Source organism: Phyllobates terribilis, unplaced genomic scaffold, assembly GCF_046119375.1.
Source record: "Phyllobates terribilis strain yellow unplaced genomic scaffold, ASM4611937v1 Scaffold_11__3_contigs__length_659146591, whole genome shotgun sequence".
NCBI classification, from domain to species: Eukaryota; Metazoa; Chordata; class Amphibia; order Anura; family Dendrobatidae; genus Phyllobates; species Phyllobates terribilis.
Genome location: NW_027362771.1, coordinates 305,964,194 through 305,990,859, shown reverse-complemented (window position 1 = coordinate 305,990,859; position 26,666 = coordinate 305,964,194). Strand labels below are relative to the sequence as shown.

The window sequence follows — 26,666 nt, the reverse complement described above, 5'->3', positions numbered from 1 at the left end:
TCCAAGAAAAACACTTGCTACCCACAGTAAAATTTGGTGGAGGTTCCATCATGCTTTGGGGCTGTGTGGTCAATGCTGGCACTGGGAATCTTGTTAAAGTTGAGGGACGCATGGATTCCACTCAGTATCAGCAGATTCTTGACAATAGTGTTCAAGAATCAGTGATAAATATGAAGTTACAAAGTGGATGGATCTTTCAGCAAGACAATGATCCAAAACACCGCTCCAAATCTACTCAAGCATTCATGCAGAGGAACAACTACAATGTTCTGGAATGGCCATCCCAGTCCCCAGACCTGAATATCATTGAACATCTGTGGGATCATTTGAAGAGGGCTGTCCATGCTCGGCGACCATCAAACTTAACTGAACTGGAATTGTTTTGTAAAGAGGAATGGTCAAAAATACCTTCATCCAGGATCCAGGAACTCATTAAAAGCTACAGGAAGCGACTAGAGGCTGTTATTTTTGCAAAAGGAGGATCTACTAACTATTAATGTCACTTTTCTGGTGAGGTGCCCATACTTATGCACCTGTCAAATTTTGTTTGAATGCAGATTGCACATTTTCTGTTAGTGCAATGAACCTCATTTCAAGGCAGAAACATTACTGTATCCAACAGTTATTACATATATCAAACTGAAATAGCTGTTGCAAAAACACCAATTTTTATAGAACATTAAGCTTAAGATTAATAGGGGTGCCCAAACTTTTTCATATGACTGTAAAATGTATGAAGCACTAACACAAGTTCAGGGGGAGTCCCTGGCATATGCAGGACAATTAAGGGGAACCTGTCAACTGATTCATGATGACCAAACTATAGGCAGCATGAATCAAATAATGGAGCGTTATTGCAACGTTGTACTTACTCTGAAATGCTGTGGTGTTTCAGAGAAAACTTACTTTAAAAAGCTGGCCTGGGACTTTGTGTCTCCACTCCCCATGACTGACAGGTCTTTAGCTATACACACACACATAGACAGAGACCTGTCAGTCTATGGGAGCCGGTTGGGAAGATGCTGCCAGGAACCTGCTAGGGACCAGCCAAGAAACATAGTCCCATTGTGAATATGTTTCATTTCAAATGTTGCAGTGTTTCACAGTAAACCATACATGGCTGAAATAATGCAAACAGACTCAGATTTATTTTCTCACTGCTTTTACACTAAAGAATCTCTGGCAGAGAGTTCTATAGGTTCCCTGATTTACAGTAAAGAATCCTTGCTTTTTAAAAAACAAAAACAAAAAAAAAACTCACTTCATCCCTCTAGTACAGGGGTCCTCAAACTTTTTAAACAGGGGGCCAGTTCACGGTCCCTCAGACCATTGGAGGGCCAGAATATAGTTTTTTAAAAAAAACTATGAACAAATTCCTATGCACACTGCACATATCTTATTTTGTAGTAAAAAAAACAATACAGGAACAAATACAATATTTAAAATGAAGAACAAGTAAAGTTAAATCAACCGGTATTTCAATAGGTAGGTAACTGTACCCAATAGGCAGCATCGGTCCTCAATAGGCAGGTAAATATCCCCAATAGACAGGTAAATGTCCCCAATAGGCAGGTAAATGTCCCCAATAGGCAGCATAGGTCCCCAATAGGCAGGTAAATGTACCCAATAGGCAGCATAGGTCCCCAATAGGCAGGTAAATGTACCCAATAGGCAGCATAGGTCCCCAATAGGTAGGTAAATGTCCCCAATAGGCAGGTAAATATCCCCAATAGGCAGCATAGGTCCTCAATGGGCAGGTAAATGTTCCCAATAGGCAGGCTGTTTCCCCCTTATAATGCCATATGCAGGCTGTTCCACCCCTTATAATGCCCCATGCAGGCTGTTCCCCCCTTATAATGCCCCATGCTGGATGCCACCCCCATATAATGCCCATGCAGCATGTCACCCCCCCCATATAATGCCCCATGCAGCATGTCACCCCCCCATATTATGCCCCATGCAGCATGTCACCCCCCCATATTATGCCCCATGCAGCATGTCACCCCCCCATATTATGCCCCATGCAGGATGTCCCCTTTCCACCCATATAATGCCCCATGCAGGATGTCCCTTTCCCCCCTATATAATGCACCATGCAGGATGTCACCCCCCATATAATGCCCCATGCAGGATGTCACCCCCCATATAATGCCCCATGCAGGATATCACTCCCCTGTCTTTATAATTCCCCATGCAGCATGTCACCCCCCCATATAAAGCCCCATGCAGCATGTCACCCCCCATATAATGGCCCATGCAGCATGTCACCCCCCATATAATGCCCCATGCAGCATGTCACCCCCCATATAATGCCCCATGCAGCATGTCACCCCCCCATATAATGCCCCATGCAGCATGTCACCCCCCCATATAATGCCCCATGCAGCATGTCACCCCCCCATATAATGCCACATGCAGCATGTCACCCCCCCATATAATGCCCCATGCAGGATGTCACCTCCCATATCATGCCCCATGCAGGATGTCACCCCCCCATATTATACCCCTTGCAGGATGTCACCCCCCATATAATGCCCCATGCAGGGTGTCACCCCCCATATAATGCCCCATGCAGGATATCACTCCCCTGTCTTTATAATTCCCCATGCAGCATGTCACCCCCCATATAATGCCCCATGCAGCAAGTCACCCCCCCATATAATGCCCCATGCAGCATGTCACCCCCATATAATGCCCCATGCAGCATGTCACCCCCCATATAATGCCCCATGCAGCATGTCACCCCCCCATATAATGCCACATGCAGCATGTCACCCCCCTATATAATGCCACATGCAGCATGTCACCCCCCATATAATGCCCCATGCAGGATGTCACCCCCCATATCATGCCCCATGCAGGATGTCACCCCCCCATATTATACCCCTTGCAGGATGTCACCCCCATATAATACCCCATGCAGCATGTCACCCCCCATATAATGCCCCATGCAGCATGTCACCCCCCCATATAATGCCACATGCAGCATGTCACCCCCCTATATAATGCCACATGCAGCATGTCACCCCCCCATATAATTCCCCATGCAGCATGTCACCCCCCATATAATGCCCCATGCAGCAAGTCACCCCCCCATATAATGCCCCATGCAGCATGTCACCCCCATATAATGCCCCATGCAGCATGTCACCCCCCATATAATGCCCCATGCAGCATGTCACCCCCCCATATAATGCCACATGCAGCATGTCACCCCCCTATATAATGCCACATGCAGCATGTCACCCCCCCATATAATGCCCCATGCAGGATGTCACCCCCCATATCATGCCCCATGCAGGATGTCACCCCCCCATATTATACCCCTTGCAGGATGTCACCCCCCCCCCATATAATGACCTATGCCTCCATACATTAAAAAAAATAAAATAAATCCAATACTCACCTCACTCCTCCTCACCTGCTGCCGCTGCTCTACTCTGGTCTGGACTCCAGCGTCCCGGCGTCGTCGTCCCGCTCTGCGCTGCCTGTGACGGCACTCAGGAGGGCGCGGTGTAAAGACATCACCGCACCCTCTGACCTGAGACGTCACAGGAAGCGCAGAGCAGGAAGACAGCGGATCTGCAGAGGCACGGGGAGAGGTAAGTATCTGGCTGCCGGGGCCCTGAGCAAGTGGGGGAGTAGGGCGGGCGCTGACACCGCTCCCCTCTCCTCCGCCCATAGCCCGGCGGGCCGGATAAAAGTCCTCCGCGGGCCGCATGTGGCCCGCGGGCCATAGTTTGAGGACCCCTGCTCTAGTAGATAACACTGCTACCACAGGCATCATGTATCAGACGCTGGTTGCATGATTTCTGCCATATAGGTTTAACTCTGAAATGCTGTGGCGTTTAAGAGAAAAACAAAGTTTAAAGAACACTGGGGACCAAGGCTCTTGAGAGACCAGACGGACAGGCAGGTCCTTGGCAGTGTCTCCCAGCCCACAGCCCTGGAGTTGTAGGCTTCTCCCTGCCTGTGTGTATAAGAAGAGACCTGTCAATCACTTGCAGCAGACAGGGAGAAGCTGCTGGGGACAAGCCTGTCTTACTAGTCTCCTGTGTGGCTCGGTCCCCAGCAGCTTTTAAATCATGTTTTTCTCTGAATCACTACAGTGTTTCAGAGTTAAACAAATATAGCTGAAATCATGCAGCCAGCATAGATCAGGCAGCATGTATCGGCATTCAGGATCCCTTTAAATATTCAAGATGGGCAACTATGATCATCAAGTATAGAAATTACCTGTCAAAGATCTTCTGTGGTTGGATCATACAGTACATAACATTGGCCATATGATCTCTGGCTGCAATTACCTCTGGAGGAGGGTCATACTTATTCACTGCTGCCACCTAAGTATTGTCCAGAAAGTAAAATAACACATATATTACTTTCAACAGATAGCTACCCAGTCATCATCAACAAAGGCTTTTGTACAAAGTATTAAGTAAATGTCAATAAGCGTGTTCAATACTTTTCTCCCTATGTCATTTCTCATTGTTACACAACTTAATTTATGGACATCTATGGTTTGATTTATTTGCCTGTGTGGATTGGATGGGTTGTTACTGACATCTGGTGAGAATATCATGTCAATAGCACCTTTAGAAATATATTTACTGTATTTAGAAAATTGGTGACGTGTTCAATACTTATTTCACCTGCTGTATACATACTTTGTATATAAAGAACATATGCTTGTATAGTTACTCTGTCCTTCAATTGTCTAAAATTGTGGATAAACCTGAAATGTTTTAGGTGCAATATGCAAGGCAGCCACCAGGAATTTCAGGGCCCCATACAGGCAAAATTTTCGTGCCCCCCTGGGAATCCGCCCAGGCTTCACCCCAACTCCGCCTCCACCCCTCGAACCTTCCACAATTCCACCGCCCACTCTTGGAAAAACTCTACTTCTGCACTACGTCCTCACCAATCACACATTAACAGTTCCCATAGAACACCATATCACACATTAACAGTTCCCATAGAACACCAAAGCACACAGTAATAGTTCCCATACAACACCATATCACATACATAGCCAGCAGTTTTTGTTTTGGACAAAAGATTTTTTTAAGCCGCCACCAGGACAAGGTAGACTTTTCTGGCCGGGACCTACTCTACTCTAACCTATTAAACATTTCTTATAATACCCAATATTCTTTAAGTATATTTTTCTTTAAGGGAATGTGTAACATACATTTTTAAAAAATGACCAATAATACCACATACAAGGAACAAATACTGACACACCATTACCAGACCACATATTACTACCACGTAGTGACCGAATAATATCACATACAATGAATACCGCTACACCATAACCAGACCACATATTATCACCACATAGTGACTGAATGTCACACACAAGGAACAAATACCGCTACACTATTACCAGGCCACAAATTAAAACCACTTAGTGACCGAATAATACCACATACAAGGGACAAATACAGTCACACCATGACCATACCACATATTACCATCACATAGTGACCAAATAATACCACAGACAATGAACAAATACTGCCACACCATGGCTGGACCACATATTACCATGACATAGTGACTGACTACTACAATACTGATCATTAATAAAAAGAAAAATGCTAATATTACCATAAATGCCATTATACACAGGAGCTCTGTACATAGTATCAGTGTATAGTCTAAGTGTACAGGTAATACAGGGATCACTAGTGACATTATACACAGGAGCTCTGTACATAGTATACAGTGTATAGTCTAAGTGTACAGGTAATACAGTGATCACCAGTGACATTATACACAGGAGCTCTGTATATACTGTCAGTGTACAGGTAATACAGTGATCACCAGTGACATTATACACTGGAGCTCTGTATATAGCGTCAGTGTACAGGTAATACAGAGATCACCAGTAACATTATACACAGGAGCCCTGTGTATAGTATACACAGTGTATAGTGTCAGTGTACAGATAAAACGACACGTCTCACCAGTGACGACTCTAGTTGAAGTCCTTCATCTTCGCTTTTCTTGTTCATCCAGCACAGACAGCCATCACTTCTTCCAGCCAGGACTCGTCTCTGCAGAAAATAACACATAGTTATCTAGAGCAATTTCCAGAGCACATTCCCCAATTTTTACCCATCTTCTACACTGCACCAGATGAAGAAAAAAAGCGACATAGTGTCGCTCTGCACAGTAACAGGACCCCCCTCCCCACTGAAAACAGTATCCTCAAAAATAAAATACATCGCAGCAATAATAATATCGCTTAAATAGCCCCTACAGTAATAATGTCCCACATCCTGCTCCCATATGTACTCCATTCTGGACCCCATATGTCTTCATCCTGCCCTCAATATGTTCTCCCATCCTGTCCCACGTCTCATCTCCCATTCTGCTCCAATGTGTCATATAACCCATTCTGCCCCCATGTGTCAGATATCCCATTCTGCCCCCATGTGTCAGATATCCCATTCTGCTCCCGTGTCCCATACATCCCATTCTGCCCCCGTGTCTCATATATCCCATTCTGCCCCAGTGTCTCATATATCCCATTCTGCCCCCGTGTCTCATATATCCAATTCTGCCCCCATGTCTCATATATCCCATTCTGCCCCCATGTCTCATATATCCCAATCTGCCCCCGTGTCTCATATATCCCATTCTGCCCCCGTGTCTCATATATCCCATTCTGCCCCCGTGTCTCATATATCCCATTCTGCTCCCATGTCTCATATATCCCATTCTGCTCCCATGTCTCATATATCCCATTCTGCCCCCATGTCTCATATAACCCATTCTGCCCCCATGTCTCATATATCCCATTCTGCCTCTATGTCTCATAAAAACAAAAGTTCCTCCTTACCTTGCCGCCGCTCCAGGGGAGATGCTCCTTTCTTGATTTGATGCACGGATGCCAGCCAGTCACAGGCCGACACTAACGTCATACGCCAGTGAAGTGCGCGCTGACGTCAGTTGTCGGCCTGTGATTGGCTCGCTGCTGTTAACTACTGCCGTGCAGGTAGACTCCCGCACGGCAATAGATTTAAAGTGAACCTGTGTCCGAGGACGCAAGTTCAGTTCTCTGGGGCCGGGTGAGCAGACGGGGGGCCCTGTCCGAAGCCCTCTGCTTGCCGGGCCCCATACGCCAGTAAGGGCAGCAATGCCCTGATGGCAGCCCTGGCAATATGTGAACATTCTCTTAAAACATTAATACTTCTTATTACACTTCCATATTTTCCTTCATTTTTTTCTGTTGCACACTTAGCAGCCTGGTGTGTATATTCAAGATGCTGATTGTACGGAAATGTCTTTCTCAGCTCATGTCATTCCTCTGGGATAAGCTATATTTTCCTCACTGCATCACCAATGTAATTACTAGGCAACACTGATTGCTTTAGGAAGATGTTTATTAATTGGTGGAAAGCAGGTGCAGAGATAAATACCTTCTCTTCAACTCTGATCTTCTTCTGATCCAGTTCAGTTAATTTCGGCAGCATAAACAGCACTGACAGCCAATATTCCGCTTGTTCCTAAAAAAACAACAGATCTAATGAAAAATCAATGTACAGTACAACTGCACTATACACATACAGTACAGACCAAAAGTTTGGACACACCTTCTCATTTAAAGATTTTTCTGTATTTTCATGACTATGAAAATTGTACATTCACACTGAAGGCATCAAAACTATGAATTAACACATGTGGAATTATATACTTAACAAAAAAGTGTGAAACAACTGAAAATATGTCTTATATTCTAGGTTCTTCAAAGTAGCCACCTTTTGCTTTGATGACTGCTTAGCACACTCTTGGCATTCTCTTGATGAGGTTCAAGAGGTAGTCACCGGAAATGGTCTTCCAACAATCTTGAAGGAGTTCCCAGAGATGCTTAGCACTTGTTGGCCCTTTTGCCTTCACTCTGCGGTCCAGCTCACCCCAAACCATCTCGATTGGGTTCAGGTCTGGTGACTGTGGAGGCCAGGTCATCTGGCGTAGCACCCCATCACTCTCCTTCTTGGTCAAATAGCCCTTACAGAGCCTGGATGGAATAGCATGCCGCTGCAAGATGCTGTGGTAGCCATGCTGGTTCAGTATGCCTTCAATTTTGAATAAATCCCCAACAGGGTCACCAGCAAAGCACCCCCACACCATCACACCTCCTCCTCCATGCTTCACGGTGGGAACCAGGCATGTAGAGTCCATCCGTTCACCTTTTCTGTGTCGCACAAAGACACGGTAGTTGGAACAAAAGATCTCAAATTTGGACTCATCAGACCAAAGCACAGATTTCCACTGGTCTAATGTCCATTCCTTGTGTTTTTTAGCCCAAACAAGTCCAGCACTTGAGTAGGTTAAGCAGCCATCTTGGTGCTGATTGAACACCTGTAGAAAGGGATCTAAGGGGTAATGTTTCTCCTTATGGAGAGTGACATACCAGCTCTGGCACATCAAGGTAAGGAGGCTTATTCGCCATGCAATGCTCCTCTGGGAAGTTTAATATGCAAATTGCCTCTTCAGAGAAAAAGAGGACTTGTACTCTATAGCGCCACCTATTGGAAGCAGCAATCCTACAAGTCACAATCAACCCTTTAACGAGTCGTGCAATATGACTTAGGATAAAAGCCAAATCAGAATCTCAATTTGCAGACACGGTGTTTCGGGCTGTTGGCCCTCGCCACCTAGCCAAATCAGATCTCATACTTTGCACTGACGAGGGTCAACAGCCCGAAACACCGTGTCTGCTTTTAACAGTTGTTGAAGAGATGTGTCTGCTGCTAGAACTCTGTGTGGCATTGACCTGGTCTCTAATCTGAGCTGCTGTTAACCTGCAATTTCTGAGGCTGGTGACTCGGATAAACTTATCCTCAGAAGCAGAGGTGACTCTTGGTCTTCCTTTTCTGTGGCGGTCCTCATGTGAGCCAGTTTCTTTGTAGCACTTGATGGTTTTTGCAACTGCACTTGGGGACACTTTCAAAGTTTTCCCAATTTTTCGCACTGACTGACCTTCATTTCTTAAAGTAATGATGGCCACTCTTTTTCTTTACTTAGCTGCTTTTTCCTTGCCATAATACAAATTCTGACAGTCTATTCAGTAGGACTATCAGCTGTGTATCCACCAGACTTCTGCACAACACAACTGATGGTCCCAACCCCATTTATAAGGCAAGAAATCCCACTTATTAAACCTGACAGGGCACACCTGTGAAGTGAAAACCATTTCCGGTGACTACCTCTTGAAGCTCATCAAGAGAATGCCAAGAGTGTGCAAAGCAGTCATCAAAGCAAAAGGTGGCTACTTTGAAGAACCTAGAATATAAGACATATTTTCGGTTGTTTCACACTTTTTTGTTAAGTATATAATTTCACATGTGTTAATTCATAGTTTTGATGCCTTCAGAATGAACGTACAATTTTCATAGTCATGAAAATACAGAAAAATCTTTAAATGAGAAGGTGTGTCCAAACTTTTGGTCTGTACTTTACATATTCGGCAGAACAATGCCGAGCATCAAGCATAGCTCATACTGGAAAGACAAAAAAACGCTTTCAAAATTACCAGCAATTTCAGAATGTTTGCCACAAATGGCAGTAATATACACAAGCACTTTTTAAATGGAAAAGTTCAGAAAGTAGGTCAGGGTTCAAGAAAGTAGGATGGTATTATTAATCTGAATATCAGTGTCAAAACTACACATGGGCGCCAGTCAATGACAGCAATTATATATATATATTGTGACAAAGTCACTGGCAAAGAACTGGAGGGAAGATGTGTAGCGCTGAGATTGTTAGCTCCATTAATATAAACATAGGAAAAGTGTTCCAGCACACAAAGTGATGAGGTGTTAATCAGCCATGTTTATTGCTAGGGTGATTAAACACTTGCAGAGAAGGAGGCGGTCAGAGGATAAATTCCCAGCCTTTGAGAGCATTTGGTTTGGGGTGGGTCTGGAGGCACAAGTGCCGGAGCTGTATTGCCATGTGAAGGAAAGCTAAACATTGGGTTGTTTGTTCCTGAAGTGGACGGTTACCCGTAGCAACAAGGACTGTGCCATACATTATGTTTTGTTTTTCCTGTTAGGCCGGGAAGGCAGCGTTTGTTTTGCTAACTTTGCCGTGGTTTATGCCAAACTCTTAATAAACCACGGGAGATTTAAAGAGACAGTGTTCCTGTGTCTGCCTCTATGTGCAGCCAAGTGAGCTGATCTACCACAGTTGGTGCTAGAAATGCAGACAAGATTCCCACAAAGTAAGTGTGATTGTTATGGACAGACTTCATGTCCTGGGTGATGGTGGCTGTAAGAATAGAACAGCGGTCAGACAAAATGGAGGAGCTCATCAAGCACCTGATCCAAAGCCAGCACCAGCAGCACCTGCAACAGCTGGCACAACAGAAGAAAAGTAAGCTGCTTATGTAACAGCTGCAGCAGCAACAGCACCAACAACAGCTTCAACAGCACCAGCAACAGAGCCGACAACAGCAGCAGCCGACTGGTTTACTCACAGAGGCGGTTGGTGGCACGGCGGCAGCTCCAACACCAATTTCAGCTGATGATTTCTCTGTAAGAAGGTGGTAAGGAAAGCCTTGGAGAAAATGACCCCGGGTGACGACAGAGGCCTTTTTAACCGTGTTTGAAAGGGTCGCTGTTAGGGAGAAACTCCTGCCAGAGTAGTGAATGGAAGTCCTGGTGCCATATTTAATGGGGGAACCACAAAAGGCCTACTATGATTTAGCCTTACAAGATGCCAAAAAATTTGAAAAATTGAAACAGAAATTTTGGCGCCCTTGGGGGTGACAATGTCTGTCAGGGCACAACGGGTCCACCATTGGGCATACCACTGTGACAACGCCCCCTCCCCACCCCCAAATATTTGATCTGCTGCACCCTGTCCAAAAGAGGTTACAGCCGGAGTCCTCTACACCAGCGCAGATGGTGGAGCGAGTTGAAATGGAACGGTTAGTGCACTCCCTTCTGAGCCCGATGCAGACTTGGATTGCCCAGGGAGATCCCCGAAATGCTGTTAACTTGGTCGGACTGGTCAAAAGATATCAGGGGGTCGACAGGTCCTTGGGGAGGCAACTCATTCCATACTGGGGGGAGGAGGTTAAAAAAGGGTTGGGGCGTCAAAAGTCCAAGGAGGCGGCAGAGGTCATGCCAAGGCCCTCATCAAGGGATGTAATTTGCTGGAGATGTCACGGCAAAAGTCTTTTAGCTGCCCATTGTCCCCTGACCACCGAGCAAATGGACTGTAGCATGGGATGCCGGTGTTCATTTTACACATAACCAGCTCTCAGTGTGTACTGTCCACCCTTCAAGGGGCCCCAAGCTTGTCCTATAAAAGTGAATGGCCTGTATATGACTGGACTACTAGATAAAGGGAGTTTGGTGACTCTCGTGAATGCCACACTCCCTCTCCAATTGATCCCTGGGAAGAAGGTGGGTGTCCGCTGCATTCAAGGGGATGCTAAAGACTATCCCAGTGGCCAGAGTGGTCGTTGAGACGGCCCAAGGGGCAGAGTCACATGAGGTCGGCGTGGTCCAGAATTTATTACACCCAACTATCATAGGTCGGGACTTTGTGTTGTTTTGGGACTTGTGGGAGAAGGGCAGAGACCTCGATTGCTTGGGTAAGAAACGTGTTGGCCCTAAAAAAAGTCCCAACAATTTCAGAGTCTGACGATTTTCCTTCTGTGTTATGGGTGAAGAGGAGAAGATAGTGTCACATGAGGCAGACATTCCTGAGATAGGGGTGACCAGAGAAAATTTTGGGTTCACCCAACATAGGGATCTAACTCAAAAAGAGGCGTTCAATAAGGTAACAGTTATAAATGGCATAACACAGGAGTCGGGGGCTGACACCAGGTTTCCCTATTTCATGTTGAGTGGGGACTTATTGTACCAAGTTACTAAGGTGAGAGAGAAGATAGTGGAGTATTGTTGGTACCAGGACCCTATAGACAAAGGGTTTTGGACAGGGCCCATTCACATGTCTTGGGGGTCATCTGGGAGTGGACAAAACTCAAAAATGGGTCATGCAGAGGTACTATTGGCCCAGATGTCACTGTGAAATCCTAAGATATTGCAAGTCCTGTCCCACCTGCCAGTTAACCGCTACCACCTCTCCCTTCCAAAATCCTCTCATATCACTGTCCATCAAGACAGGGCAACAGAGAAACCACGTTGAAGCTCCAGGTTGGCTGGACAGACCAAAAGATGAGACTAAAGGTGTCACCGTGGCAGAGACACTGTCACCGGCCCAGAAACAACAGTGCCGATGTAACATACCTGGCGGCGTCCTTGCATAGTGGTCCATCTCCCACTGTGCAAGAGCGCGCACTTGATCTCCAGTCCAGGGTGTCTCTCTGGCTTCCCTCCATGCTGTCTGTTTGCTTCTGTGTCTGCTGCTTAAGGGCGGCACCCGATCACTTCCTGCTTTTTGTACCTGCTGCAGGCACACCCCTTGTGCGTCCTCAGCCTATTGCTGTCTATCACCTGGTATTTAAACCAGCTGCCCCAATTAACTGATGCCTGAGCATCTTGCCCTGTCAGTTGGCTTTTGTCTCTGACATGCCAGGTCCTGTCTATGTTACCAGTCTTGCAGTATCTGTTTCCATGTCTGTACTGTGTCCTATCTGTGTACCTTAACCTGCAGTCTGTACTCGTTCCTTGCCTGTTCGTTCCGCCTTCCTGGAGGCTGTATTTCCAGGCCAGTCTGAACACGCTCCTTGCCTGTTCGTCCCGCCTCTCTGGGGGCCGTATTCCCAGACCCGCTCCTGTATCCCGCTGCAGTGTCGGTCTCCTCCATACACTCAGTTCCAGTCTGAACTCTCTCCTATCTTTTACCTGTTTTTTCTCTATGTCCGTTCCTTTCCTTTTTCTGCAGAGTCTGTACTCGTACCTAACTCCTGCTCATTGTCACTGTGAGTTTGTGGTCCACTCACTACTTCTCTGCAAGTACCCTGTGGGTATCTGGTTCTGCCTTTCTCTTCTAGTCTGTTCTGTGTGAACAGAGCCTTGTCCACCGCGTCTGCGGTTTTCGCTTTGCTCAGCTCTGTCCGCCGCGTCTGCGGTTTTCGCTTTGCTCAGCTCTGTCCGCCGCGTCTGCGGTTTTCGCTTTGCTCAGCTCTGTCCGCCGCGTCTGCGGTTTTCGCTTTGCTCAGCTCTGTCCGCCGCGTCTGCGGTTTTCGCTTTGCTCAGCTCTGTCCGCCGGGTCTGCGGTTTTCGCTTTGCTCAGCTCTGTCCGCCGCGTCTGCGGTTTTCGCTTTGCTCAGCTCTGTCCGCCGCGTCTGCGGTTTTCGCTTTGCTCAGCTCTGTCCGCCGCGTCTGCGGTTTTCGCTTTGCTCAGCTCTGTCCGCCGCGTCTGCGGTTTTCGCTTTGCTCAGCTCTGTCCGCCGCGTCTGCGGTTTTCGCTTTGCTCAGCTCTGTCCGCCGCGTCTGCGGTTTTCGCTTTGCTCAGCTCTGTCCGCCGCGTCTGCGGTTTTCGCTTTGCTCAGCTCTGTCCGCCGCGTCTGCGGTTTTCGCTTTGCTCAGCTCTGTCCGCCGCGTCTGCGGTTTTCGCTTTGCTCAGCTCTGTCCGCCGCGTCTGCGGTTTTCGCTTTGCTCAGCTCTGTCCGCCGCGTCTGCGGTTTTCGCTTTGCTCAGCTCTGTCCGCCGCGTCTGCGGTTTTCGCTTTGCTCAGCTCTGTCCGCCGGGTATGCGGTTTTCGCTTTGCTCAGCTCTGTCCGCCGGGTATGCGGTTTTCGCTTTGCTCAGCTCTGTCCGCCGCGTCTGCGGTTTTCGCTTTGCTCAGCTCTGTCCGCCGCGTCTGCGGTTTTCGCTTTGCTCAGCTCTGTCCGCCGCGTCTGCGGTTTTCGCTTTGCTCAGCTCTGTCCGCCGGGTCTGCGGTTTTCGCTTTGCTCAGCTCTGTCCGCCGCGTCTGCGGTTTTCGCTTTGCTCAGCTCTGTCCGCCGCGTCTGCGGTTTTCGCTTTGCTCAGCTCTGTCCGCCGCGTCTGCGGTTTTCGCTTTGCTCAGCTCTGTCCGCCGCGTCTGCGGTTTTCGCTTTGCTCAGCTCTGTCCGCCGCGTCTGCGGTTTTCGCTTTGCTCAGCTCTGTCCGCCGCGTCTGCGGTTTTCGCTTTGCTCAGCTCTGTCCGCCGCGTCTGCGGTTTTCGCTTTGCTCAGCTCTGTCCGCCGCGTCTGCGGTTTTCGCTTTGCTCAGCTCTGTCCGCCGCGTCTGCGGTTTTCGCTTTGCTCAGCTCTGTCCGCCGCGTCTGCGGTTTTCGCTTTGCTCAGCTCTGTCCGCCGCGTCTGCGGTTTTCGCTTTGCTCAGCTCTGTCCGCCGCGTCTGCGGTTTTCGCTTTGCTCAGCTCTGTCCGCCGCGTCTGCGGTTTTCGCTTTGCTCAGCTCTGTCCGCCGCGTCTGCGGTTTTCGCTTTGCTCAGCTCTGTCCGCCGGGTATGCGGTTTTCGCTTTGCTCAGCTCTGTCCGCCGCGTCTGCGGTTTTCGCTTTGCTCAGCTCTGTCCGCCGCGTCTGCGGTTTTCGCTTTGCTCAGCTCTGTCCGCCGCGTCTGCGGTTTTCGCTTTGCTCAGCTCTGTCCGCCGCGTCTGCGGTTTTCGCTTTGCTCAGCTCTGTCCACCGCGTCTGCGGTTTTCGCTTTGCTCGGCCCTGTCCACCGCGTCTGCGGTTTTCGCTTTGCTCGGCCCTGTCCACCGCGTCTGCGGTTTCGCTTTGCTCGGCCCTGTCCACCGCGTCTGCGGTTTCGAATTTGTCTCCCAGTCTGTACTGGACCCTACCCAGCCTGCGCTCTAGTCTGCCTGTCTCTGTATTCCCCGGTGTGGGTCAACAGCTGTGTCCGGAGTCTGACCTGGAGTAGACCCTGGTTCCTCTGCTCGGTTCCTCCCTGGTGCACTGGCGTCGTATGCCGTCGTGCGACCTTGGTCGGATCGGGAAGATACTTAGTTACGCCCCTCCAGGCACTCTCCGGTTCATGGCACAGTGGAATCACTACATAAACACGCACACGCCAGTCAGTCCGGGCGTGTGCATTACAGCATGCTCAGGCCATGGTTCCCGTTGAGCCCCACGGCCTTCGCTCTCTGAGACTTTTTTCCAGCGAATACGTGCATTAAAAATAAAAAATGTTTTGTTTTTTTTTATCTCTAGCTGAGTTCCAGGCGAATTACGCACCCGTCCAGATGGATCTATCAGCTCTCGTTCCTGCGGATCCGCCACGTTACTATGGGGATCCAAGACAGAGTCGTGCTTTTGTGGAGCAATGCATGCTACACTTCAAGGTTTACCCTCTCTATTTTCCTTCCGATTGGGCTAAAGTGGCCTTTATGATTGACTACCTAGCGGGTGATGCCTTGAAATGGGTCACCCCCCTATGGGAAGCATGGGATCCTGTCGTCCTTGACCTGCAGGCCTTCCTGGTGGCCTTTCGTATGGTCTTCGAGGACCCTAACCCTGAAGCCCCTGCTGAAGCTTCACTTCCCAATATCCCGGAGCAGCCCCGACGGGTAATGTGTGTGGGTAGCGCACTAGTCCTCCTGCCCGAAGAGACTACTGCCCACCCAGAATCCAGACAGGATGACTACGCTCTCCGGAATACTTCTCACGATCTCAAGAGGCAGTCCAGACGTGTTAGGCGTAGAGGCAAGCCGTCACGCCAGGGTCTGTTCTCCCAAAGACCTCCTGATTCCAACCTTGAGGTTCCTGCTGAAGCTTCATTTCCCGGTATCCCGGAGCAGCCCCGACGGGTAATGTGCGTGGGTAGCGCACCTGTTCTCCTGCCTGAAGAGACTACTGCCTACCCAGAATCAACACAGGAGGACTTCCTGCATCCGGTATCTGATGCTTCACCCACTTTAACCGGTGAGCCTGTCCAAGGGTACTCTGAAGCAGTGATTACCTCCGAGTCTGTGCATCTCTGCTACCTGGCGGAGGACCCCCTGTTGCCTCCTGAATCCTCCGGGATACCACCTGATGACAAATGGAGAGAGACTTCCCTACACCCGGTACCCGATACTTCGTCCGCTCCGTCCTGTGAGCCTGACAATGGGTACCTCAAAGCGGTAGTTAATCCCGAGTCTCTATACCCCTCCGACCAGGCGGAGGACCTCCAGTTGTCTCCAGAGCCCTTCGGGGTGCTACCTGGTAGCGAATGGACAGAGCCTTCCCTATACTCTGTACCTGATACTTCGTCCAGTGAGTCCGACCTAGTGTACTCTGAAGCAGAGGTTATCCCAGAGTCTCTACACCCCTCCGACCAGGCGGAGGACCTCCAGTTGTCTCCTGAACCCTTCGGGGTGCTACCTAATAGCGAATGGACAGAGACTCTCCTATACTCGGTACCTGTTACCTCGTTCGCTTCATCCAGCGAGTCCGACCTAGTGTACTCTGAAGCAGAGGTTACCCCCGAGTCTCTACACCCCTCCGACCAGGCGGAGGACCTCCAGTTGTCTCTTGAACCCTTCGGGGTGCTACCTGATAACGAATGGACAGGTACTCTTCTATATTCGGTACCTGATACCTCGCCCGCTTCATCCAGCGAGTCCGACCTAGTGTACTCCGAAGCAGAGGTTACCCCCGAGTCTCTGCACTATTCCGACCCGGCGGAGGACCCCCAGTTGTTTTCTGAATCCTCCTGGGTACCACCAGATAACAAGGTAACAGGGACTTTTCTACACCTTGTACCTGATACCTCGCCCATTTCATCCTGTGAGTTTGACAAGATGTACCCCGAAGCAGAGGTTACCCCCGAGTCTCTGCACTCCTCCAACCCGGCGGAGGACTTCCAGTTGTCTCCTGAACCCTCTGGGGTGCTACCTGATAATAAGTGGAGAGAGACTTCCTTGTGTGCTGTTCCTGGTACTCCACCCGTTTCGTCTGTTGCTGAGGATGGCTGGATAGGAGGTAGCATCCTAGCTACCCAGATGAGACCAGTTTCTCCAGTGGACAGTGGAAGTGATCTCCTTGAAGTAAAGGATTGGCCCTCGAATTCCCTGCGGAACATTCTGGCAGGCCTGAAGAAGAGGGGGCGTAAGGGGGGGGGTACTGTAACATACCTGGCGGCGTCCTTGCATAGTGGTCCATCTCCCACTGTGCAAGAGCGCGCACTTGATCTCCAGTCCAGGGTGTCTCTCTGGCTTCCCTCCATGCTGTCTGTTTGCTTCTGTGTCTGCTGCTTAAGGGCGGCACCCGATCACTTCCTGCTTTTTGTACCTGCTGCAGGCACACCCCTTGTGCGTCCTCAGCCTATTGCTGTCTATCACCTGGTATTTAAACCAGCTGCCCCAATTAACTGATGCCTGAGCATCTTGCCCTGTCAGTTGGCTTTTGTCTCTGACATGCCAGGTCCTGTCTATGTTACCAGTCTTGCAGTATCTGTTTCCATGTCTGTACTGTGAACTATCTGTGTACCTTAACCTGCAGTCTGTACTCGTTCCTTGCCTGTTCGTTCCGCCTTCCTGGAGGCTGTATTTCCAGGCCAGTCTGAACACGCTCCTTGCCTGTTCGTCCCGCCTCTCTGGGGGCCGTATTCCCAGACCCGCTCCTGTATCCCGCTGCAGTGTCGGTCTCCTCCATACACTCCGTTCCAGTCTGAACTCTCTCCTATCTTTTACCTGTTTTTTCTCTATGTCCGTTCCTTTCCTTTTTCTGCAGAGTCTGTACTCGTACCTAACTCCTGCTCATTGTCACTGTGAGTTTGTGGTCCACTCACTACTTCTCTGCAAGTACCCTGTGGGTATATGGTTCTGCCTTTCTCTTCTAGTCTGTTCTGTGTGAACAGAGCCTTGTCCACCGCGTCTGCGGTTTTCGCTTTGCTCAGCTCTGTCCGCCGCGTCTGCGGTTTTCGCTTTGCTCAGCTCTGTCCGCCGCGTCTGCGGTTTTCGCTTTGCTCAGCTCTGTCCGCCGCGTCTGCGGTTTTCGCTTTGCTCAGCTCTGTCCGCCGCGTCTGCGGTTTTCGCTTTGCTCAGCTCTGTCCGCCGCGTCTGCGGTTTTCGCTTTGCTCAGCTCTGTCCGCCGCGTCTGCGGTTTTCGCTTTGCTCAGCTCTGTCCGCCGCGTCTGCGGTTTTCGCTTTGCTCAGCTCTGTCCGCCGCGTCTGCGGTTTTCGCTTTGCTCAGCTCTGTCCGCCGCGTCTGCGGTTTTCGCTTTGCTCGGCCCTGTCCGCCTCGTCTGCGGTTTTCGCTTTGCTCGGCCCTGTCCACCGCGTCTGCGGTTTCGCTTTGCTCGGCCCTGTCCACCGCGTCTGCGGTTTCGCTTTGCTCGGCCCTGTCCACCGCGTCTGCGGTTTCGAATTTGTCTCCCAGTCTGTACTGGACCCTACCCAGCCTGCGCTCTAGTCTGCCTGTCTCTGTATTCCCCGGTGTGGGTCAACAGCGGTGTCCGGAGTCTGACCTGGAGTAGACCCTGGTTCCTCTGCTCGGTTCCTCCCTGGTGCACTGGCGTCGTATGCCGTCGTGCGACCTTGGTCGGATCGGGCAGATACTTAGTTACGCCCCTCCAGGCACTCTCCGGTTCATGGCACAGAGGAATCACTACATAAACACGCACACGCCAGTCAGTCCGGGCGTGTGCATTACAGCCGAAAACTGCTTCAGCGAAACCGGGAACTGTTTTCGGAGTTGCCAAGACGTAAGCAGGTTGGTGAACACGGAATCCTGACGGAACCACATGTGCAGGTGAACCAAAAGCCGTATAGAATCCCCGAAGCCCATTGCAAGGTGATTTCAAAGTAAAGGGCTAAAATTGACACGTATCCGATACCCCGTGATGATGAACTCATATCGAAGCTAGAGTCAGCCAGATACATCACCTCCCTGGACCTACCGAACGGTTACTGACAAATCATCCTCTCTCATATTGCCAAGAAGAAGACAGCCTCTTTTACACCTGACAGTTGCTTCTAGTATACCAGAAGCCCATTAAGGATGCAAAGAGTCCCAGCTATCTTCCGGAGGGCCAAAAACCAGATCTTACCCCCTCACAAAAGGTACGTTGCAGCTTACCTTGACGATATTGTGATATTCAGCCCAAACTGGGGAAGTCATCTGCAGCAGGCCTAGGCGGTGCTGGGTGTGCTGAGGAAAGGGGGTTTTACCATAAACCCAAAGCAGTGTGCCATCGGGAAAAAGATGGGAAAATATCTGGGCTACATCGTTGGAAAAAGCAAAGTAAAGCCGCAAGTGAATAAAATGGAGGCAGTCCAAAACTGGCCAAAACCGGTGTCCAAGGATCAGGTTCAGGCATTTCTGAGAATGGTGGGATGCTATCAGTGGTGTATCCCGCACACCTGACCGATCTTCTTAAGGGTATAAAGACATTAATCGCCAAATGGCCTCTTGAAGCAGGGATGGCATTCCAAACTCAGGGCTACAACTCTTCATCTTTCATGTGGAACACAGGACTGGGAAGCTGCACGGTAACGCAGATGCCCAGTTTAGACTTCCATGTTTGGTGACTGAAGGAGCAAAAACCTACGGCTTTGAGCAGAGGGGGGGATATGTGACAAAGTCACTAGCAAAGTACTGGAGGAGAGATATGTAGCATTGAGATTGTTAGCTTCAGTAATATAAACATAGGAAAAATGTTTACTTTATAACAGCAGCTTGAAAAATGTTTTTAAAATCTGAAATGTTGCCTACTGAAATGTATGTTCAGCAAATGCTCTCAATACTTGGTCGAGGCTCCTTTTGCATCAATTACTGCATCAATGCGGCGTGGCATGGAGGCGATCAGCCTGTGGCACTGCTGAGGTGTTATGGAAGCCCAGGTTGCTTTGATAGCAGCCTTCAGCTCGTCTGCATTGTTGGGTCTGGTGTCTCTCATCTTCCTCTTGACAATACCCCATAGATTCTCTATGAGGTTAAGGTCAGGCGAGTTTGCTGGCCAATCAAGCACAGTGATACTGTTGTTTTTAAACCAGGTATTGGTACTTTTGGCAGTGTGGACAGGTGCCAAGTCCTGCGGAGAATGAAATTTCCATCTCCAAAAAGCTTGTTGGCAGAGGGAAGCATGAAGTGCTCTAAAATTTCCTGGTAGACGGCTGCGCTGACTTTGGTCTTGATAAAACACAGTGGACCTACACCAGCAGATGACATGGCTCCCCAAACCATCACTGATTGTGGAAACTTCACACTAGACCCCAAGCAGCTTGGATTGTGTGCCTCTCCACTCTTCCTCTTCCTCCAGACTCTGGGACCTTGATTTCCAAATGAAATGCAAAATTTACTTTCATCTCAAAACAACACCTTGGACCACTGAGCCACCGTCCAGGTCTTTTTCTCCTTGGCCCAGGTGAGACGCATCTGGCGTTGTCTATGAGTCATGAGTGCCTTGACACAAGGAATGCGACACTTGTAGCCCATGTCCTGGATACATCTGTGTGTGGTGGCTCTTGAAGCAATGACTCCAGCAGCAGTCCACTCCTTGTGAATCTCCCCCAAATTTTTGAATAGCCTTTTCTTAACAATCCTTTCCAGGCCGCAGCTATCCCGGTTGCTTGTGCACCTTTTTCTACCACACTTTTTCTTTGCACTCAACTTTCCATTAATATGCTTGGATAAAGCACTCAGTGAACAGCCAGCTTCTTTAGCAATGACCTTTTGTGGCTTACCCTCCTTGTGGAGTGTGTCAATGACGGCCTTCTGGACATCTGTCAAGTCAGCAGTGTTTCCTATGATTGTGGAGCCTACTGAAACAGACTAAGGGACCTTTTTAGTCGCTTATGAAGCCTTTGCAGGTGTTTTTGGTTAATTATTCTAATTGAGATAATGACTTTTGTGTTTTCATTGGCTTTAAGCCATAATCATCAATATTAACAGAAATAAACACTTGAAATAGATCATTCTGTTTGTAATGACTCTATATAATATATGAGTTTCACTTTTTGTATTGAAGAACTGAAATAAATTAACTTTTTGATGATATTCTAATTTTGTGAGAAGCACCTGTATATACACACACACACACACTCTCACAAAATACTAATATAGTGCATAACAAACAGCCAAAATTGTTCGTGGAGTGAATTCAACAGGGAGTGGCATGATTCCATCATGTAGCTGCAGAAAATTCATTTTAAAGGGAATTTGTGAACAAGTTTTTATATATGGCAGCAGTGGCATTGCTGTATATGCACTTGTCCCCCCAATAAAAGTTATACCTTTTTTTAATAACAATTGGATTTTCCAGTGAGAAATCTTCTGTGGAATGCACATGCAAATAAGGGTTAGGAGTACTCTGGTGACATGCCTACACATTTTCAGTGAAACAAACCCAGCGTACTTCTATATATATTTGCACATGATTTCCATGCTAGATTTCTCATGAAATCTGAAAAAATAACCTGAAGAACCTGATTTCTCAGGAAATCTAAAGAAGAACAGTATAATTGTCTCATATCACTCAGTACATTGGCATATATGCCATATTTACACCTTCAGAGTACTTATTTTATCAGCTTACACACTGGCACATTATAATTATAGTAAAAAATATGGTATTATAAAAAATTAAAGTTGGGTGACACCACTTACCTGCACTGGATTTTTTATTAGATTTAGTATGTGCAGCATAGGTAGTTCTTCAATAAAAGCAATCTCACTTATCTGACAAATCTGTCAATGGAAACATTGTAAAATAGAACCAAAATAAACATTAATATAGTCTTATTGCCAGTATTTTACTAGGTCAAATATCAAAGTGCTTGTAAAAAAAAAAAAAAAAGAGAGAATGAAGAGAGTTTTAATTGATCGCTTACTGCACCTTGTCTAGGTTACTGGCCACCTCTGCGATCAATCGGAGGTAGCCGGTCTTCTAAGCAATGAGTGCAGCGCTTTCTAGCTCTTTGCTATAGAGCCTGCAAGTGCTGCAATAAAGCTGGCCAGATGCCAGGACCTAGTCAAATGCAGTACTCCGACGTTACTCCAATACTGTGCAGGCACAGCTGCTTTTGCTTGCAGCGCAGTTCAGGCAAGAGGTGCAACCAAACTGTAGGTTCGAATTGTCAATCATCAGGAGCACATCAACCCCCAGCAAACAGAAAGCCAGGAAGCTGGGAAGCAATGTGCTCCTGAACACAAAAACAAATCATTCAACTCACCTCTAAAAAGTGGTCAGACTGCAGCTACCTTTACTATTTTCATATATCCCCTTAGGGACGTTTGAGTCAGTCAATAAAAGGGAACATAGAAAGAGCTTTTTTTATTTTGGAAGACGGATAAACTTGACTTGAATGGGCACTGTGTAATGCTTTATTTCACCTATGATGGCATTGCTGAGAAACTTACTAGCCAGATGTCCCCACTGATACAGCTTATTAATAAAGGTCCCAATGGGGTAAAACAGGCATTTCATTGTGAAGATTTGGGACTGTCTGGTGTGAACCACTCTACACCTCACTTTACACTCGTCTTTCTGTGTTTGCAACTTTTGTTTTGGGTAAGGGACCTTTCTAACAAGCAAAAATTGTGAAAAAGTGAGAAAAACTGATGTACAGTTTTTTTGAACTGTAACATGAAATAGAGAACAAAAGGAGAACAGAGATCCATTGACAAGGGCAGTATTTTGGGGTATTTTCTAACATATTGTCTGGTTCTCGAAATTTCTAACTATTGCAGATACCATAGTTTGGTAAGCATATTTGTGTAAAAAGCTTTTCCGACGGCAACTTTCAGCACCTGATCATTCATCTATATAACATCCAACGCAAGCCATCAAACAAAAGCGTCTGTGTATCTAGCCTACAACATACGTCAGGCTCGTTTCCCGATGTACAGTGCCTACAAGTAGTATTCAACCTCCTGCAGATTTAGCTGGTTTGATAAGATGCAAATAAGTTAGAGCCTTCAAACTGCAAACAAGAGTAGGTTTTATGAACAGAAGCATAAATCTTACAAACCAAAAAGTTATGTTGCTCAGTTGAATTTTATTAAATTTTAAACATAAAAGTGTGGGTCAATTATTATACAACCCCTATGTTTAATATTTTGTGGAATAACCCTTGTTTGCAATTACAGCTAATAATCGTCTTTTATAAGACCTGATCAGGCCGGCACAGGTCTGTGGAGTTATCTTGGCCCACTCCTCCATGCAGATCTTCTCCAAGTTATCTAGGTTCTTTGGGTGTCTCATGTGGACTTTATTCTTGAGCTCCTTCCACAAGTTTTCAATTGGGTTAAGGTCAGGAGACTGACTAGGCCACTCCAACACCTTGACTTTTTCCCTCTTGAACCAGGCCTTGGTTTTCTTGGCTATGTGCTTTGGGTCGTTGTCTTGTTGGAAGATGAAATTACGACCCATCTTAAGATCCTTGATGGAGGAGCGGAGGTTCTTGGCCAAAATCTCCAGGTAGACCGTGCTATCCATCTTCCCATGGATGCGGACCAGATGGCCAGGCCCCTTGGCTGAGAAACAGCCCCACAACATGATGCTGCCACCACCATGCTTGACTGTAGGGATGGTATTCTTGGGGTCGTATGCAGTGCCATCCAGTCTCCAAACGTCACGTGTGTGGTTGGCACCAAAGATCTCGATCTTGGTATCATCAGACCATAGAACCTTGAACCAGTCTGTCTCAGAGTCCTCCAAGTGATCATGAGCAAACTGTAGACGAGCCTTGACATGACGCTTTGAAAGTAAAGGTACCTTACGGGCTCGTCTGGAACGGAGACCATTGCGGTGGAGTACGTTACTTATGGTATTGACTGAAACCAATGTCCCCACTGCCATGAGATTTTCCCGGAGCTCCTTCCTTGTTGTCCTTGGGTTAGCCTTGACTCTTCGGACAAGCCTGGCCTCGGCACGGGAGGACACTTTCAAAGGCTGTCCAGGCCGTGGAAGGCTAACAGTAGTTCCATAAGCCTTCCACTTACGGATGATGCTCCCAACAGTGGAGACAGGTAGGCCCAACTCCTTGGAAAGGATTTTGTACCCCTTGCCAGCCTTGTGACCCTCCACGATCTTGTCTCTGATGGCCTTGGAATGCTCCTTTGTCTTTCCCATGTTGACCATGTCTGAGTGCTGTTCACAAGTTTGGGGAGGGTCTTCAATAGTCAGAAAAGGCTGGCAAAAGAGATCTTTAATCCACACATGTGAAGCTCATTATTCTTGGTGCCTGAACTACTTCTTAATACTTTAGGGGGACCAAACAGAATTCTTGTGGTTTGAGGGGTTGAATAATAAATGACACTCTGAATTAACTTTTAACATTTTTAAAAAAAAAAAAAAATAAAATTTGCTGCAGTGCATTTCCCACTTCCAGGCTGATCTACAGTACAAATGTCACAATGCCAAGTTAATTCCGCATGTGTCAACCAGCTAAATCTGCAGGGGGTTGAATACTACTTGTAGGCACTGTATACTGTAACATCGCCCAATACTTAAAGTTATCCGATCCGTGTACTTTCCTATTATAATGAATCTACTATATTTGTCACTTTATTTAAAATGGACCAATACTATAAACTGGATGTTATAGACAAAACTAATGTGCTATTATTTTCTCTGCAGAAGTAACACACACAAACACACACGTATGTGCTATTACCTCATTGTCTTCAATGTTAAGAGTCTGCAGAAATTTCAAACCCTCCAGACCTTCAAGACTAGTGATCTGGTTAGAGGAGAGGTCCAGCGTTTGTAATGATTTCAGATTTTCCAAGCCAGTGATGTTCTTAATTTGATTTGAAGCCTTGAACATAAATGAAAAAACATCCGTAAGAATTAGAGCCGTAATACTTATTCTCACAAATTCAGGAGAAAAACCTAGAGCTCATCCTCATGTAAATCCCCACCACTTCAAACTACACATCTGCAACATAAATCTGAATGCCATCCGCAGAAATCTGCCACAGATCATGTTTGCAAATCTAACAAGAGGGAGCATTAAAGGAGTTTTTCTGGAATAGAAAATAATAAAGAAATAAAATGGCATAATAAATGACTCCATAGTTTTAATTAGAAAATTACACTTGTATAGTTTAGAGATGTAATCACCATAGCATATTAAAATGGCCTATGTCTTGTTACACTGACACAGACCTGTTCTAGAATGTTAAACGAAGTGACAAAGCATGTGCAGTAGAAAATTCCACCCCTCCTTTCATGTAAAGGTAGATGTGCTCCCAGTAGATATTCTGATCTAATACTGGAGATACCAGGGATGCTGACATAAGAAGAGGCAACCCAAACTCCTGTCCACCACGTCTGATCTAATACCAGGGATACCAGGGGTGCTGACGTAAGAAGAGGCTGCTCACACTGCTGTCCATCCGTTCTAATATAATACTGTAGGATAATAGGAGTGCTGAGGTAAGAGACTGCTGGTGTTGTCCACATTGTCTGATCTAATACTCAGATTTATAAATTGCTGCAAAATATGCTAATGCAAGAGAAATGAAATTACAATTATTAATACTGGAGAGACAAGGAGTGCTGACATAAGAATAGGTTGCTCATATTACTGTCCACATTGAATTTCTGATCTAATACTGGAGATACCTGGGATACAGACGTAAGAAGAGGCAGCTCACACTGCTGTCCACCTTGCCTTTCTGTTCTAATACTTGGGTGCTGAGGTAAGAAAACGCTACCCATACTGATATCCACCCTGTCTTTCTCTTCTAATAATGGAGATACCGGTGGTGCTGAGGGAAGAAGAGGCTACTCACACTGCTGTCCACCACGTCTAATCTAATACTGGAAATAACAGGTGTCCTGAGGTAAGAAGAGGCTGCTCACACTGCTGTCCACCCTTTCTGGTCTAATACTGGAAATAACAGGTGTCCTGAGGTAAGAAGAGGCTACTCACACTGCTGTCCACCCTTTCTGGTATAATACTGGAAATAACAGGTGTCCTGAGGTAAGAAGAGGCTGCTCACACTGCTGTCCACCCAGTCTTTCTGATCTAATACTGCAGATACCAGGGGTGCTGAGATAAGAAGAGGCTGCTTACATTGCTGTCTACACTGTCTTTCTGAATGCTGTGCTGCTGCTATGACCCAGAGATATGAGCTATAGGTTATCTCCAGATCACATTAGCAGAGCTTCCTACTGCACATGCTCACAGGCACAGGCCATTTTAATGTACTATTACCTCGCTAGACTAAAGAAGTGTGATTTTAAAATTAAAATGTACCTAGGAATTAATTTATAATTAAATTTTCTCACTTGATTTGATATCCTTGAAGCATGAATGCACACACACTGCATATTTGTTGCTTTTATCTTCAAACGGCAAATCACCAGCATAGTACAGTGCCAGATATTCAGGTAGTTCTAGAGCTCCTGTTCTCTTCCTCTCCAAGGAAGCTATTTGCATATTTAAATGCCATGGGGAGCATGTAAGTCCCCCTACGCCGACTTGGCACTCTCCACTAGGAGAACCTTTACCCCTTAGACCTCCTGTCAAAGGCCTCTCCACCAACCAAACTAGTACTCCTGCTTTGCACTAATGAGGGGCAAAAACGATGAAACAAGTATCTGAATATTTGTTGCATGTAAATTAAACTGTCGTGTAGATTTTCAAATTTGCAACATGTCAAGTCTATTTGGGGAGATCATTGCAGACTTCACCCTTGCAATATCTGTGGCAATTATGCAATAAAATCACTGGCATATAACACATACAGAGTAGTTTGTGGTAAGTACGCCATGTATGCAGGGACCGAAAGGGGAAAAAAACACTATGAATTT

The 26,666-nt window shown here is 47.2% G+C and overlaps 1 protein-coding gene across 2 annotated transcripts in view; it reads right to left on the bottom strand.

Annotated features, from left to right (window-relative positions):
- The window catches only part of LRGUK (leucine rich repeats and guanylate kinase domain containing), a 90,696-nt gene that overhangs the window by 25,212 nt on the left and 38,818 nt on the right, over positions 1–26,666 (bottom strand). The window contains exons 7-11 of one of the 2 annotated variants that reach the window (XM_073652486.1): positions 24,520–24,663; positions 21,509–21,589; positions 7,431–7,517; positions 5,973–6,062; positions 4,237–4,343 (exon numbers count right to left, since the gene is read on the bottom strand). In XM_073652486.1, the coding sequence (XP_073508587.1) occupies positions 4,237–4,343; positions 5,973–6,062; positions 7,431–7,517; positions 21,509–21,589; positions 24,520–24,663 (509 nt within the window). The remainder of the gene's footprint in view (positions 1–4,236; positions 4,344–5,972; positions 6,063–7,430; positions 7,518–21,508; positions 21,590–24,519; positions 24,664–26,666) is intronic. The other variant, XM_073652488.1, reaches the window with a different exon arrangement.